The sequence below is a fragment of the Carcharodon carcharias genome, chromosome 2 (genome assembly GCF_017639515.1).
Source record: "Carcharodon carcharias isolate sCarCar2 chromosome 2, sCarCar2.pri, whole genome shotgun sequence".
Lineage (NCBI taxonomy): Eukaryota > Metazoa > Chordata > Chondrichthyes > Lamniformes > Lamnidae > Carcharodon > Carcharodon carcharias.
In genome coordinates this window covers 156,457,677-156,475,061 of record NC_054468.1, presented here as the reverse complement: position 1 = coordinate 156,475,061, position 17,385 = coordinate 156,457,677, and the positions used below count along the sequence as shown (strand labels likewise).

At 42.5% G+C, this 17,385-nt stretch overlaps 1 protein-coding gene across 2 annotated transcripts in view; it reads left to right on the top strand.

The window, feature by feature from the left end:
* arid1b (AT rich interactive domain 1B (SWI1-like)) overlaps positions 1-17,385 on the top strand; it is a 947,552-nt gene that overhangs the window by 892,535 nt on the left and 37,632 nt on the right. For both annotated transcript variants that reach the window (XM_041178734.1, XM_041178726.1), the window contains one exon: positions 8,047-8,179. In XM_041178734.1, coding sequence (XP_041034668.1) covers positions 8,047-8,179 — 133 coding nt within the window. The remainder of the gene's footprint in view (positions 1-8,046; positions 8,180-17,385) is intronic.

The window sequence follows — 17,385 nt, the reverse complement described above, 5'->3', positions numbered from 1 at the left end:
GGGAGATTGTGTAAAATCAGCTGCACGTAAACATTGGATTGGATAAACAACAGCAACAGATGTGAATTCTCTCTTATAAATGTACAAATTCCTCATTCACATTGTTTCAGTACCTGTGCAGCTTGATTAAATGTTTATCTGACTGACTTTGCACCCAAACTCTAGCCATAACCATGCTGTCAGTTGACCCAATAGTGAGGAGAACAGACTGAATGATAGTCACCCCAGATAGCAGATGTGTACCTCATTGCAACTGTTTGCAAATCAGCATCGATAGTCGTTTGTAGCAAGTTTCTCTTTCAGCCACGAAATTATGCATGTTACGTATTGCTAGGGTTTCACAGTTCAAAATTATTGATGCAATTTGAAACTGCTACGATGTCAATAACACTTGGCAGAAAAATTTCAAGTTTTCAGAGAAAACTCCATGGTAAAATATATTTCTTTAAATTTCATGTAATTAAGACATCAGTGTTTTTATCTATCTGATCTTTGTTGTGAAATTTGAGCAGGAATAACGTCTGGAGTGTTTTGCTGAATGAAGTGTTGGGTCAGGGAAGTTCTGATACATATGTGATGTTTTAAAGAAGTTATTCTATGCTGCTATTTAGGAGAAATAGTGTGCAGTCGCTTCCAACCTCTGGATTGCTGGCACAGTGTATTAGTGTGGTCTGCTGCTGATTGTCTTGATTTTTAAACTATCTGAAACTGGTAATAAAAACGGGCCTGAGTTGTACCATGCCTAGGTTGGCTAGCATTATAAAACTACTGATTGTAGAAACAATGAGTGCCAGTCAGGATTTGTACAGTGGCTTTGTGTCAATGAGCTAGTAGTCTGTAACAACATTGTTACCCTATTTACCTTTTTTACATCAATTTTCTCCCTTCCTCTCCTCTTTTAAAAAGGTGGGCCTAGAAAACAGGCTACAAAACAGCATCATTTTTTCAGCCAACTAAGCTTCCAATATGGCAGGTCAAATGTGCCACCATATTGGATAATGCAGATAATAGGAGCGCACAGTCGCAACATTTAGAGTACAAAATAACATATTAAATTTGGGATCCTGTGAATCCTGTAGGACCCATTTTCAATTTTCAGTCACCCCAGCACTCCACTCATCATGTGTTGAATTTGCACAGCAACATGAATAGGTAGGAAGGCCCCATACTTAGTTGAATGTGTAGCTTGTCCCCCTGGCCACCCCCTACAAGTCCAAGCCCAGAACCCGTCACTTCCTCACCTGGCCATGCTAGCCTGAGGCCCAATCACTTGGCCTTTCTCACTTACCTGTGGACTGCTGCAACATCAACGGAGGCCAGTGTGCACAGCTCATCAGCTCCGTTGAAATTAGACACGAGGTCCCATTATTTGCATAAGTAATTTGAACTCTGGAATTGGAAAGACAAAATTCGCAAACAATGCCAATTTGGGATTATAATTAATACTGAGAAAGACTGACACAATACAAGAAGACAGTAACAAACTTGTAGGTGGGCATGCAAATTATAAATTAATTTCAATATAGATAAATGAGCTGGTGTATCTTCATAAGCAGAATACTGGAAAATAAGAGTCTAAATTGGGTAGAGAGAGAAAGAGAGCTAGGAGTTCAACTAGGCAAATCACTAAAAGTAGCAGTTTAGCAAAGCCATAAAAAACTTGAATAAAGCATTGGGGTTCATTTCTAACGGAATAGAATGCAAAAGCAGAGTTTATGTTAAACTTGATTATGTTTGATTATACTAAACTTGGAATACTGTGCACAATTCTGGTGTCCATTGACAGGATTTTGGGTTTTGATTCGGGACCATAATGGTGGGGTTCCCCGATCCCATACTGTGTGGGAAATTGTCACCAGGCAGTGATTTTCCCCGAACTGGTCAATTAGTATTCAGGAGGTATGCTCGCCAACCAATTAGGAGGCCCTCCAGAAGGGAAGCAGTTGGAGCCTGCGTTTCAAGTAAGAGGGAGGAAAGGTACCTCCATTTTGAATTTAAAAAATCATCACAGTGTCAGGCCACTGAGGGAATATCCCTTTACAGCATGGCCATGGCTGTGACCAGGCAGGCAGGGAAGGCCTCAAAGCCTGCCTGCCTGGAGTGCTGGGTTCCCTGGTCTGCTGCAAGTAGGCCATCTACAGGCAGGTGACCTGTTCCCCAGGCTGCAGAGGGTTCAAAAATTCCAGTTGGCCTCTGATAATTGGCCTTAATTGGCCATTAACTTCCTTAAACTACCTAAGATTCTGCCTCTGGGAAAATGGGCTGATTAAACATGATAGTACGGCAAACTGGCATACCAGCCAGTGGTATGAATATAGGTGCCCTCGTACCTTCATTTACAAGGATGACACTAAAATTGATATGATACATCTATCAAGAAAAACTGGACAGCTGGAGTTCTTCTCTCTAGAAAAGAAAAGACTGAGGCAGGACCAAACAGAGGTCTATTGATTTTTGAAAAGGTTCAAACACGATCTCTTGTTCCAAGACATAGCCACTTCATAGTTACATAAAGCTCAAGAGGACAGCAAGTAGAAGGCCATTTGGGAGGGTAGGAAGAAGAGCCAGAATGAGGCTCACCAACTAGTTTCCAGTGCTCAAAACCTGTGAGGGTGACACCACCTCAAAGGAGTGACACCCCCCCCCCCACTCTGTACTACAGTAGAGCAAATAACTGCACAGAGGCACAACTTGTGCTTATAAGGGATTCAGTAGCCGGGGAGAGAGACGGGAGTTTCTGCAACTGCTGACAAGAGTCTCACATGGTCCTCCCTGCTACCAATGTAGAGGATATCATTGAAGGGGTGGAGAACATTTTGCATGGTGGGAAACATCTAGAGGTTGTGGTCCATGTTGGAACCAATGACATTGTTAAGAAAAGAGCTCAGATCTGACAGGCAGAGCTTCAGGAGCTAGCAAGGAAGTTAAAAGAGCAGACCTCCAAGCTGGTAAGCCCTGTATTGCTCCCAGTGCTATGCACTAGTGGATATAGGAACAGAAAGATCAAGCAGGTTAATGCATGGCAGGCGAAGGAGTGAGAAGTTCAGACCGCTGAGGTATTGGGACCGGTTCTGTGGGAAGACCTGTACAAGTTGGATGGTTTGCACCTCTGTAAGGCTGAGACCAATGTCCTCTCCGCCGATGCTGCCAGACCTGCTGAGTTTTTCCAGGTAATTCTGTTTTTGTTTTTAACTAATACTGTGTTTGGGTAGGGGGTTAAACTAACTTGGTAAGGATAGAGGACCAGGATGAAACATCAGATAGGAGAAACAAGGTGTAGTGAGGTATGGGAGAGAAAAACATCAAAATAAAGAGTCGTCCAGAAATTGGAGGAAACAGACAGGATTGGGGGTGATGTGGAAGTCAAGGAGATTATTCAGCATTTGTGGAATCACATCTAACTTTGGACATTATGTTCTGAGTTTTGCAAGCATGAGCTGGTTGAGTGCAGTCAGTACTCTGCCTATTGCGAACAGCCAGGAAAATTATTGTTGCAGGCTGAAAAGGGATGATGTGCTTGAAGAAAGACAGCATCTAATTTGGGTGGAGTTAAGGAACAGAGAGGAACCGTCATACTGCTGGCTGTACAGTAGCCCACAAGTAGAGAGAAAGAGATACAGGAGCAAATTTCAGAAAGATGCACGAGCAGTCGAATAGTGGTAATGGGGGACTTCAGCTATCCTAATATAGATTGGGAAAATAACAGTGTAAAGGGCAAATAGGCAGAGGAATTCCTGTACAGGAGAATTTTATTAATCAACCAACAAGGAAGGAAGCCATGCTGGATCTAATTCTGGGGACTGAAGTGGATCATATGGAGCATGTTTCAGTGGGAGAGCATTTGGGAAACAGTGATCACAGCTTAATTAGGTTTAGAGTAGTTACGGAAATGACAACAAATTATCAATGGTGAAGGTAACAACACGAAAAGAGAGATAATTTCAGTGACTTGTAAAAGGATCTGGCCTTGGTGGATTGGAATGAAAAATTGGCAGGTAAAGAAGCAATAAGAAGCCTTCAAAGAACAGATGGTTCAGGTAAGGTCTAGGCAGATTCCAAGGAGGGGGAAAAATTGGGTATCCAAAGCTCACCAGATGAGTCACGCTATAGAGGTTAAAATGAAGTAGAAAAGGGTAGGCTTCAGATAAATGTCAAGTTCATAATAGAGAACCAAACTGCTTACAGAAAGTGCAGAGTTCTGAAAAAGGAAATTAAAGGGACAAAGAGTGTGTGGAGGAATTAGCGTGTAAGGAATGTGATGACTAGTATCCTTTATAAATATGTAAATAGTAAAAGGATTGTCAAAGGAAAGTTGAAGCCAATTTTCTTATTAATTCATGAGATTTGGGCATCACTGGCAGAGCCAGGATGTATTGCCCATTCCTAATTGCACTTGAGAAGGTGGTGGTGAGCCACTGCCTTGAACTGCTGCAGTCCATGTGGTGTTCCCTTGCTGCCTTTGCCCTTCTAGGTGATTGAAACCATGGGTCTGGGAAGCGCCATCAAGTTCACACTGCACGCACTGTGCACCGGTGGTGGTAGAAGTGAATGTCTGTGGTGCTGGATGGGGTGCCAATCATATGTACTGCTTTGTCCTGGATGATGTTAAGTTTTTTGAGTGTTGATGGAGATGCATTCATTCAGGCAAGTGCATCATTTTCATGACTAGTGCCTTGTAGATGCTGGGCAGGCTCTGGGCAGTCAGGGGTCAGTTACTTGCAGCAGAATTCCCACCCTCTGATCTGCTCCCTGTAGCCACAGTACTATTTCTGTGGCTGGTCCTGTTAAGTTTCTGGTCAATGGTAACCTCCAAGATTTTGATAGTGGGAGATTCAACAATGGTACCATCTTTGAATGTCAAATGGAGGTGGTTAGACTCTGTCTTGCTGGAGATTGTAATTGCCTGGCACTTGTGTGGCCTGGAAGTTACATACCACTTATCAGCCCAGGCCTGAATCCTGTCTGGATCTTACTGCATGTGGACACAGACTGCTTCATTAACCAAGGAGTTGCAAATGGAACTGAACATTGTGCAATCATCCCCAAACATTACTACTTCTGACCTTATGATTTAGGAAAGGATATTGATGAACCAAGTGAAGTTGTTTTGGCCTAGGACACTATCCTTAAGAATACCTGGAGTGATGTCCTGGGGCTGATATAATTGGCCTCTGACAACCACAGCCATCTTCCTTTGGTCTAGGTGTGGCTCCAGCTAATGGAGAGTATCCCTAATTGTGTCAATTTTACTAGGGCGCCTTGATGCTACACTCGATCAAGGTTGCCTTGGTGTCAACGGCAATCACTCCTCTCCTCTGGAATTTAACTTTTCAGCTTTTTTTCCTTTTGAAGACCTGTTGCTATCCTCCTCACTGAATACTTCCCTCCAGTCTGAATGACAACCGTCCACTGTTAATCTCCACTTTCTGTCCCTTAGCCAATTCATGCTGCCACTGCCTTTGAATATCATTTCTTGAATTTTGCTAACAAGTCTATTATATGGCACATATTATATATCAAGCGGCAGAGAGTAGAGATAATAGACAGATACTCCAATTGGCCAAATGTGCTTAGTGGTACCCCCAAGGATCTGTGTTGCGACCTCAACTACTCACTGTTTTTATGAGTGAGTAAGATGTTGGGATCAAAGGCCACATATCCAAATTTGCTGATAACACAAAGATAGGCAGTATTATAAGCAGTGTAGATGGAAGTGTAAAATTACAGAGATATTGATAGTGAATGGGCAAAACTGTGGAAAATGGATTTAAGTGTAGATAAATGTGAGGTCGGCTTATACTAGACTTAAAAAGGATAGAACAGAATGCTTTCTAAGTTGTGAAAAACTAGAAATGGCAGTGGTGTAAAGAGACTTAGAGATCCAGGTACATAGATCATTAAAATGACTTGAACAAATTGTTTTTCTGTGATGTCCTGGGTCTGAGATGATGGCCTCAAACATCTTCCTTTGTGCTATGTATGATTCCAAACAATGGAGAGTTTTGCCCTGATTCCCATTGACTTCAGCTTTGCTAGGTCTACTTGATGCTTAGGCTTGGTCAAATGCTGCCTTGATGTCAAGGGCAGTCACTCTCACTTCACTGCTGGACTTCAGCTCTTTTGTCCACATTTGAACCATTTTTTAAATTTAAAACTGAGATTGATAGACTTTTGTTAATTGAAGGTATTAAGGGATTTGGGGAAAAGGCAGGAACATGGAGCTATTTCACAGATCAGACATAATCTCATTGAATGACGGAACAGATTCGAGGGGCTAAGTAGCCTTTGTTCCTCTATCTTGTCCTGTTTACAATTTGTTTGCCTCTATCTTCTCTCTCTCTTCCCCGCACCCCCCCCCCCCCCCCACCCACCACCGCTCCACTCTCACGTTCTCTTTCTCTTCTCTCTTTCTCTTTCTCTTCTCTCTCTCTCTCCCTCAGTCACTAGCCTATGTTGAAATGATGACTGCCATATTGATTCACGGATACTGCCAGTGTTTTCTCTTATGGCTTCCGTCCTTTTCAATTCGCCTTGTGACAGATGGTTCATTTGATTACCCAAAACTCTCATTGCTGGCAATGTTCCCTTTAAGTTGAATGGGCATGTGGCCACGCAGCAATCCAGAATTTACTGCACAGGGGACAACTGGCTGCGCACAAGAAGCAGTCCCTTTAAGATGTGTGCATATGCGGCAATCTTAAAGGGACTGTGCAGTATAACAAACAGGCCACACGTAGCAAAGGGAAATTAGAGGGAACATTGGTTACTGGTCGTAATTTTCTTTCTTACCACCTTCTTTCCAACCCCTTCTAAAGTTGCAAGCTCTTACTGAGTTTTGCTTCCATGGCTACTAGATGCACTCTGATTACCTGCCTAAGTGGCCATACTTCATGTGTGAACTTGCCAGCAGGTTAGTTAATTGTGTTCTTTTCCAATGGCCATTATGCACTTTCCCAAAGGTTTCTGCATCATGATCAGAAGGGTAACACCGTTGTTTTTTCCTGGCCTAATTCTGAGTTCCTGACATCAATGTTAGAGTCTCTGTTGCTTACTGACAGCATCAATTGCATCAAAATATGACCTTCATCAGCAAGCTTCCCAAACACTACCTCTTGTTTGCCGACAGGTGATGCCATTGAAATGTCATGTATTGAGATGGAGAATTCCCCACAGCAAGATAAATTAGATGGGAGGGGTTTTGAATATAAACAGATATTACCTCCAAATGATCTCTGATCCACACAGATTAACTGCTAATCCCATGACTTTTGACTTCTGAAATTGGGGTAGTGAGTTCATACTGAGTAAATTATCTTCTCAGCATGATAGCTGGTTATACAGTCTGAAGTATGTGAGCATACTTAACCTCTAGTGTCCTTCCTTTGTTTACTTTAGTCAGTACTTTGTCACTTCTGGCAAAAGGTTTATACCATTGTATATTTCTTCCTTCAGTTTTTGTTACAGTAATGTATGCTCTAAAAGTTAATTGATCCTTACATTACTATTCTCTCTCATTTATTGTGTATATTCCTGAGAGTATTTTTCTCTCTAACATTAGTTTGCCGCAGGGGCCAGTTGCCTTCACAGAGCCATTTTCAGAGTGGAGAGCAGTTCTTCAACCACTGGCAGCACATTTGGTGATTGGACAGTGGGAGGGATAGTTGAAACAGGACGTGTTGGTTGTTTCCTACTACTCAGCATGAATTTCTCCTTCTGTGTGATGTTCCAGAAAGTAGCCTCTAAAATGTAAAGCATTTTGCAACTACAGAGCACAATTTTAGAATTATTACCTGGCTGTAGGGCAGGTGTTCAGCCACAAATCTCATAGTAGGCTTGATCATTTATATGGGGGATATTGGGTGTGGAATGTAGCATTTCATTAGATAGTGTACCTGTCTTACGCTGTTAACATTTTCAATAATAAGGCATCAGAATAATGTAACAAAGATTAAAAGGTATTGCTCAGTGGCAATAAATCTCCATTCAAATCAATTAATAGGCTCACAAGCATTATAAAGAATAGAACTAACTCTTCTCATTTTATAGCAGGTTCAGGTTCCTTGCAAGGACCGCAGACGCCACAGTCTACCAGCAGCTCAGTGGCAGAAGGCGGAGATTTGAAGCCACCAACACCTGTATCAACACCACATGGACAAATGACACCTATTCAGGGTAACAGGTATGGAGAAAGTACAACATCAGAACTTTTTTGTTGGTATTGCCTAATGGGGAATTTATTATTTTTGCCAAGATAGAAAAAGTAGAACCATTGATCTAAGCATTAGGCTGACCTTTGGAGAAATGCAGACAAATCAAATCATTGATTTGAACTGCTAATGCCATGGACTAGATGGCCTTTCAGAATTTTCTTTTAACTGTTCATAGAATGTGAACATCACTGGCAAGACCAGCATTTATTCCCCATTCCTAATTGCTTTGAGGTAGTGGTGAGCTGCCTAATTGAACCGCTATAGTCCCTGTGGTGTAGGAAGGGAATTCAGGATTTTGACCCAGTGACAGTGAAGGAACGGCGACATACTTCCAAGTTAGGATGGTGTGTGAATTGGAGGGGAACTTGCAGGTGGTGGTGTTCCCGTGTGCCTTCTATGAAAAAAGTCTAGACGAGTTGCCACATTGCATCTGGTTGTTGGTACGCACTGCAGCCACTGTGCACTGGTGGCAGAGGGAGTGAATGTTTAAGGTGGTGGATGGGTGCAGTCAAGTGGAATGCTTTGCCCTGGATGATGTGAAGCCTCTTGAGTGTTATTGGAGTTGCACTCATCCAGGCAAGAGAGGAGTATTCCATCACCGTCCTGACTTGTGCCTTGTATATGGTGGACAGGTGTTGGGAAGACAGGAGATGAGTCACTTATTCCTAGCTTCTGACTTGCTCTTGCAGCCACAGTAGTTATGTGACTGGTGGGGTTAAATTTCTGGTCAATGATAACCCCACAAGGTGTTGATGGTGGGGGATTCAGCAACTGAAATCCCATTGAAAGTCAAGAGGATATGGTTAGGTTCTCTTTTTTTGGAGATGGTCATTGCCTGCCGCTTGTGGCACAGAATATTATTTGCCCAAGCCTGACTGTTGCCCTGGTCTTGCTGCATTTGGGTTCGGATTGCTTCATTGTCTGTCTGAATAGTTAGGAAAAGGAACTGAACACTGTGCAGTAAACATTGAATATTCCCACTCATGATTTTCTGATGGAGGGAAGGTCATTAACAAAGCAGTGGAACTTGGTTGGGACTAGGACACCCACCCTGAGAAACTCCTGTTGTCTTGGGACTGAGATGGTTAGCTTCCAACAACCACAACTATTTTCCTTTGTGCTGGGTATGACTCCAACTAGTGGAAAGTTTTCACCCTATTTTCCATTTACTTCAGTTTTACTTGGGCTCCTTGATGCCACACTTGGTCCGAGGCTGCCTTGATGTCAAGGGCAATCACTCTCACCTCACCTCTGGAATTCAGATCTTTTGTCCACGTTTGAAGCCAAGTTTGCAATAAGATCTGGAGCCAAATTGTCCTGGCAGAACCCAAACTGTGCATTGGTGAGCAGGTTACTGCTAAGTAAGTGCCGTTTGATAGCACTGTCAACAACACCTTCCATCACTTAGTGAATGATTGAACATAGACTGATGTGGCAATAATTAACTGGATTGCATTTGTCATGTTTTTTATGGACAGGACACACCTGAGCAATTTTTTTCAAGCTGTCATCTGCACAGCAGTGTTGTAGCTTTAATGGAACAGCTTGTTTAGGAATGAGAGTAGTTCTGGAGCACAACTCTTCATTGCTACACCTGGAATTTTATTGGGGCCCATAGGCCGTTGCTCAGCCTTTTGTTGAAATCATGTGGAGTGAATTGAATTGGCTAAAGTCTAGCAACTGTGATTCTGGGGTCTTCAAGAGGCTGAGATGGATTATCCTTTCAGAATTTTGGCTGAAGGTGGCTGCAAACATTTCAGCCTTGTCTTTGAAATGATGTGCTGAGCTCCACCATCATTAAAGATGGAGCTGTTTATGAAGCCTTCTCCTCCTGTTAGTTGTTTAATTGTCCACCACCATTCATGAATGGATGTGGCAGGACCGCAGAGCTTTGATTTGATCCAATAGTTGTGGGATTGCTTAGCTCTGGCTACAGCATGCTGGATTCATTGTTCTGCATGCAGAAACTCCTATGTTCACTAGGTTGGAACCTCATTTTTGGGTATGCCTAGTACTGTTCCTGGCATGCTTGCCTGCATTTGTAATTGACCCAAGGCTAGTCCCTTGGCCTTATGATAGTGGTATATGATAGTGAGGGATATGGTAGACCATGAGGTTACAGATTGTGCTTGATTACAATTCTGTTGCTGCTGATGGCCCTCAGTGCATCATGGATGCCCAGTTTTGAGCTGCTAGATCTGTTCTGAATCTATCCCATTTAGCATTGTGGTAGTGCCACAAAGCACGATGGAGGTGTCCTCAGTGAGACTTAATCTCCACACGGACTGTATGGTGGTCACACTTCCAGTATTCTGGTGGACGGATGCATTTACAATAGGTAGATTAGTGAGGGTGAGGTCAAGTCAGTTTTTCCCTCTTGTTGATTCTCTCTGCATCTGCCGCAAACCCAGTCTGACAGACAAGTCCCTCAGGACTCAGCCAGCTCGGTTAGTAGTGGCACTACCAAGTCGTTATTGGTGATGGACATTGAAGTTCCCCCACCCAGAGTAGATTCTGTTTCTTGCTATCCTCAGTGGTTCTTCCAAGTGGTGTTGAATGTGGAGGAGTACTGAAGTAAGTTGTAATCAGCTTGATGTTTCCTTGCCCATGAGACTTCATAGTGTCCAGTTGAGGATTCGTAGGGCCAGTCCCTCCTTCCTGTGCCACCACCTCTGCTCTGCCTGTTGTGCTGGTGGGACAGGAAATACCAGGAATGGAGAACAAGATGTCTAGGACAAGGAATGATTCTGTGAGTTTGACTGTGTGAGATTTGAGTAGAGTAGGGGACAGTTCCCCAACTCTAGCACAATTCCCCAAATGTTAGTGAGGAAGTCTTTGTAGGGTTGATTGAGCTGGGTGCATCTTCATCATATTCATTGCCTAGGTTGATACTGAGTGGTCTGTCCTGTGATCTTTTCTGCAGCACTTTGATACAACTGAATGACTTGCCAGGCCATTTCAGTGGGCAGTTAAGTACTACTGTGGATCTGGAGCCATATTTAGGCTAGACAGGGTGAGGACTGCAGATTTCCTTCCCTAGTGGACCAGTTGGCTTTTTACGATAATCCAGCAGTTTCCTGGTCACCATTACTTTTTATTCCAGATTCAGTTAATTAACTGAATTTAAATACGCCCCCCACCCCACAGCTGCCATGGTGGGCTTTGAACTCATGTCTTCAGAGGATCAGTCCAGGCTTCTGGATTACTAGTTCAGTAACATTACTACTATGGTGCCGTTCCCACTGAAAGTGTTAAAACTTTTTTAATCAAATTTTTAATATAGAGAGCATACAATGTAGATTTACCTTCAGTTATGGAGGGAGACTTGGGATACAAGATCTATTTACACTGCCACAGAAAAGACTAAGGAGCCTTGATATAAATTTTTAAAATTATGAAGAGTTTTATAGAGCGATTAGGGAAAGATTGTTTTCTCTAATTGTTGCAAGTTGTTATGATCTGGAATGCACTGGCTGAAAGGGTGTTGCAAGCAGATTTAGTTGTTACTTTCAGAAAGCAATTGGATATATACTTGAAAAGAAGCAATTTGCAGGGTTATGGGGAAAGAGCAGGAGGGTGGGACTAATTGAATAGTTCTTTCGAAGAGTTGACGTAGGTTCAATGTGTTGAGTGTTGCACTACTGTGTATGAGTTTATGATTCTAATTGAGAATTCAATGACAAATGATTACCATTTAAAATTGTCACTGAGTGTCAGGAGAGAGGCTGGGCTAATTTCTTTTCACAAGGAATGCTTTGCCACTAGTAACTTGTATTGGTTTGTAAAACAGTATAGAAGGGGAAGAGGAGAGCAAAAGGAGTAAAAGGAAATCAAAACTGTATTTAATTTTTTTCCAGCATAATTGAGCTGCAATTTTCATGAAGAAAAAGACACAATCCAGGGAAACTTGAATTTACTGAATCTGGAGCACTAAATGGTTTATTCAAAGAATATTATACAAATAAAAACAGAAAATGCTGGGAAAGCTCAGCAGGTCTGGCAGCATCCGTGGAGAGAGAAACAACGTTAATGTTTTGAGTCGGTATGACTCTTCTTCGGAACTATATCCAAAATTATGGTGAAGAATGACTATTGAAGAATCTTTTGCATGTTTAATTTGGCAGGTTGGAGATATTTTGCTACCTCCTGCAGTATAGCATGGCAAATGTAGCATACATATCAAATCAAATTAAATAGTGCTGTCCTGCCATCTTATTTAAAAAACATCTTCTACCCTAAAATATTGAGGAGCAGTGCCCCAGAACATACATAAGCACGTCGTGCCCGATCAACATCCATAGGTATCCATTTTAAAGTTTGACCATTATGGTTTGTAATGTGTGTCATCTCACAGTACTAATTGGAGCAGTACTGTTGGACTTTAATTGTCTGACCCTTGTATTGACTGGGGTCACTGGATCCCTTCTATAAATACAAATGAAATGATCTCTCAGCAAGCAGTCTGTCTCTATCTAATTGTTAAGCTGTGTTACAACAATTTTTCAATTCCTTGGGGCATTGATAACTGACTCTTAACAAATTTAGGATGTCATTAGGCCTAATGTCAGGTCAGGCTAGTTCCAGCTGATGCCTACCACATGAAAGGTTAAAATGTATACTGGAACACTGGATTCAGTGTGCTACACTTTATTCTTTCTGTAGTATCGTTTAAGGATGCTGCCAGTGTCCATTCAATCAACTTCAGTTGAAAGGGTAGAATAGTCTCAGCCTTGAAACTATCCACAGTTTCAATCAGAGCCACAAAGTAGTTGCCCAACACAAGACATAATTCTATCAGAATGAATAGAGTTCTTTATTTTTTCCATATCAGTGTCCTTATCTTCTGCCCATTAGAAGTTAGTATCTCTTGGTGTTTCTACTGGTTACCCAAATGTAAGTTGTCAAAACCGGCCTAATTGAACTAAACTCATTTGAGTTTCAAGTTCCTTGAGGGTCACATTTGGGAGCCCCCTTCCGAAATCAGGAATGTTACTAGTTGAAGTAGTAGACTGGTTTTTGATTGACCATAAGAACATAGGAGAAATGAACAAGAGTAGACCATTCAGCCCTCAAACCTGTTCTGCCAATCACTTAGATCATGGCAGATCTGTATCTTAACCCCAGTTTAAAACAGCGAGAGGAGAGCTGGGATTTTTACAGTTTAAAACAGTGAGAGAAGAGCTGGGATTTACACAGTTTAAAACAGCGAGACGAGAGCCAGGAGTTTTACAGTTTCAAACAGCGAGAGGAGAGATGGGATTCGCACTTGCAATGCCATGGCATATAAGGCTATGGAAAATAAGGTGTTGGAAAATGGGATTAGAATAATTAGGGACTCGTTTGACCAGCACAGACTCGATGGGCCGACGGGCCTTTTTCTGCGCTGTAGACTTCTATGACTCTGAGAGCCGGGATTTTCACAGTTTAAAACAGCAAAGTGAGCTGGGAGTTCGGACACAGAGAGCAAACCTATTGAGAAGGGCAGCGGCGGCTGGAAATAAAAACTGGCAGCAGAGAGGAGGGTCCAGCATACGGAGGGCAGACCTGCATGAGCAGGTCAGTGATGGCGGAGAGAGATAAAACCCAACAGCAAAGAGCCCCTTGAATCTGTTTCTACCTGTTAGAGCCGAAGTGTGACGTCAAAGGAAAACAGGTATCTCTTCTATGTCACTTTTGATTGGCCAAGTGGTTTAACTCAGGAGACGTTATTACAGCTGAAGAGTACAATTAAGAAATTCACTTTTAAAATATTTACCATCCAAATTAATTAATTAAATAGAATAGAAGTGGCTGGGCAGGCGATGTGTTGCAGCTGTAGTTTGTGGGAGCTGGTGGACACTGGTGCAATCCACAGTGCCCACATCTGCAGCAAGTGTTGGCTGCTTGAGGAACGTCGGCTCAGAGCTGATGAGCTGGAGTCTGAGCTGTGGACACTGCGACACACCAGGGAGGGGGAGAGTTACCTGGACACTGTGTTTCAAGAGGCAGTCACACCCCTTAGATTAATTACATCAAATTGGTACGTGGTCAGGGAAATGAGGATGTGACAGTGAGTGAGGCAGGTATCGGGATCCAGAATTTAGCTTTGGAGGAGCCTCAGCTGGTCCAATTGGTATGAGGTTCTTGCTCCCAGTGTGGATGAGGGCACAGACTGTGTGAGGAGGAGCGAACTGACCACAGCACTCTGGTCCAGAGCATCTTTCAAGTGGAGGGAGAAAAGAGAAATGTAGTAGTAATAGGGGATAGCATAGTTAGGGGAATAGATACTATTCACTACAGCTAGGACAAAGAGTCCCGAAGGCTGTGTTGCCTACCTGGTGCCAAAGTTAAGGATATCCCCTCCGGGCTGGAGAGGAACTTGGAGTGGGAGGAGAAGGCACCAACAACATAGGTAGGATTAAAAAAGAGGTTCTGCTAAGGGACTATGAGCAGCTCTGGGCTAAATTAAAAAGCAGAACCACAAAGTTAATAATCTCCGCATTACTGCCTGAGCCACATACAAATTGGCATAGGGTAAATAAGATTAGAGAGTTAAATGCATGGCTCAAAGATTGGTATGGGACAAATGGGTTCCGATTCACAGGGCACTGGCAAAAATAAAAAAGAAAGAGAGGAGAGGTGCAGGGTAGTGAAGAGGCAAACAAGATCAAAGTGTGACAGGAGGGGGCAGAGAATATAAGCAGAAGAGTGCAGCAAAATTTAGAACCAGAATGAGTAATAATGGTAAAAAGTTGAAGCTTAAGACTCTTTATCTGAATGCATGCATAATTTGTAACAAGATAGATGAGTTGACGGCATAAATGAAAATAAATGGATATGACTTGATAGCTATTACAGAGACATGGTTGCAGGGTGACCAAGACTGGGTACTCAATGTTCAAGGCCATTCAACGTTCTGGAAAAATAAGCAAAAAGGAAAAAGAGGCGGGGGTAGCTTTGTTAATAAAGAAGGTATCAGTGCAGTAGTGAGTAGGGATATAGGTGCCATGGATCGTGATGTGGAATCAGTTTGGGTAGAAATAAGGAATAACAAGAGGAAGAAGTCACGGGTGGGAGCCGTCTATAAGCCCATGAAGAGTTGTCTCACTGTAGGACAAAGTATAAATCAGGAAATAATGAAGGCATGTAAGAACGGCGCTACAATTATCAAGGGTGATTTTAATCTGCATATTGACTGGACAAATCAGATTGGCAGGGGTAACATGGAAGACGAATTTGCAGAGTGCATTAGGGATTGTTTCATAGAGCAATATGTTGCAGAACCTACCCAGGAACAGACTATTTTGGATCTAGTAATGTGTAATGAGGTAGGATTAATAAGAGATCTCATAGTTAGGAGTAGAGATCACAACATGGTAGAATTTCAAATTCAGTTTGAGGACGAGCAACTTGGGACTCAGTGTCCTCAGCTTAAATAAGAGCAATTACAGACGTATGAAGAAAGAGTTGTCTAAAGTGGGCAGGGAAAATAGACTAAGAGGAAGGTCAGTGGATGAGCAGTGGCAGACATTTAGACAGGTATTTCATAACGCTCAGCAAAAATTTACCCCGGTCAAAAAGAAGGACTTGATGAGAAGGATGAACCACCCGTGGTTAACAAGGGCGATCAAGGAGAGTATCCAAGCAAAACCTACGGCATACAAAGTGGAAAATACTAGTGGTAGGCCAGAGGATTGAGAATTTTTTAGGAACCAGCAGTGGATGACTAAAAAGCTAATAAAGAGGGAGAAATTGATTTTGAAAGTAAATTGGCAAGAAATATAAAAACAAACAGCAAGAGCTTCTATGGGTATATAAAAAGAGTAGCTAATGTGAGCACGAGACCCTTGGAGGATGCAACTGGAGGATTGATAACAGGGAAGTGGCAGATAATTTAAACCAATATTTTACATCGGTCTTCACAATAGGGACACTATGAACATTCCAAAGATATCAGATAAGCAAGGAGCTAATGGGAAGAAAGCTCTTGTAACAGTCTCTATCATGAGGGACAAAGTATTTGACAAGCTAATGGGACTAAAGGCAGACAAGTCACCAGGACCCGATGGCCTGCATCCAAGGATTTTAAAGGAAGTGGCTGCAGAGATGGTGGAGGCATTGGTCAAAATATTCCAGAACTCACCGGATTCTGGGAGGGTCCCATTGGATTGGAAAACCGCTAATGTGATGCCCCTGTTCAAGAAGGAAAGCAACTATAGGCCCATCAGCCTAACATCTGTTGTTGGGAAAATGCTAGAGTCCGTTATTAAAGAAGAAATAGCAGGACATTTAGCCAAACTTAATGCAATCAAACAGAGTCAACGTGGTTTTGTGAAAGGAAAATCATGTTTGACAAATTTGCTAGAGTGAGGATGTAACAAGCAGAGTTGATAAACGGGAACAGGTGGATGTAGTGTGTTTGGATTTTCAGAAGGCATTCGATAAGGTGCCACATAAAAGGTTATTGCACAAGATAGGAGCTCACAGTATTGGGGGCAATGTATTAGCATGGATTGAGGATTGGTTAACACACAGAAGACAGAGAGTAGGGATTAATGGGTCTTTTTCAGGTTGGAAAGACAATTAGTGGAGTGCCACAAGGGGCAGTCCTAGGGCCTCAATTATTTGCTATCTATATTAATGACTTGGAGAAGGAGGCAGAGTGTATTGTATCCAGATTTGCTGATGATACTAAAATAGGTGGGAGGGCAAGTTTAATAAGGACATAAGGAATCTGCAAGGTGATATAGACAGGTCGAGTGAGTAGGCAAAAACTTGGCAGGTGGAGTTTAATGTAGGAAAGTGTGAGGTCATGCACTTTGGTAGGAAGAATCAAAAGGTAGACTATTATTTAAATGGAGAGAGACTCCAAAAATGTGCAGCACAGAGGGATCTGGGTGTTCTTGTGCATGAAACACAAAAAGTTAGCATGCAGGTGCAGCAAGTATTTGAGAAGGCGAATGGAATTTTGGCCTGTATTGCTAGGGATTGGAGCTTAAAAATAGGTCAGTCTTGATACAACTGTACAGGATGTTGGTGAGGCCGCACCTGGAGTACTGTGTACAGTTGTGGTCCCTGTATTTAAGAAAGGATATACTGGCATTGGAGGCAGTTCCAAAGAGATTCACTAGGCTGATTCCTGGGACGAAGGGTTGACATATCAAGAACGGATAAACAGGTTAGGCCTTTGTTCATT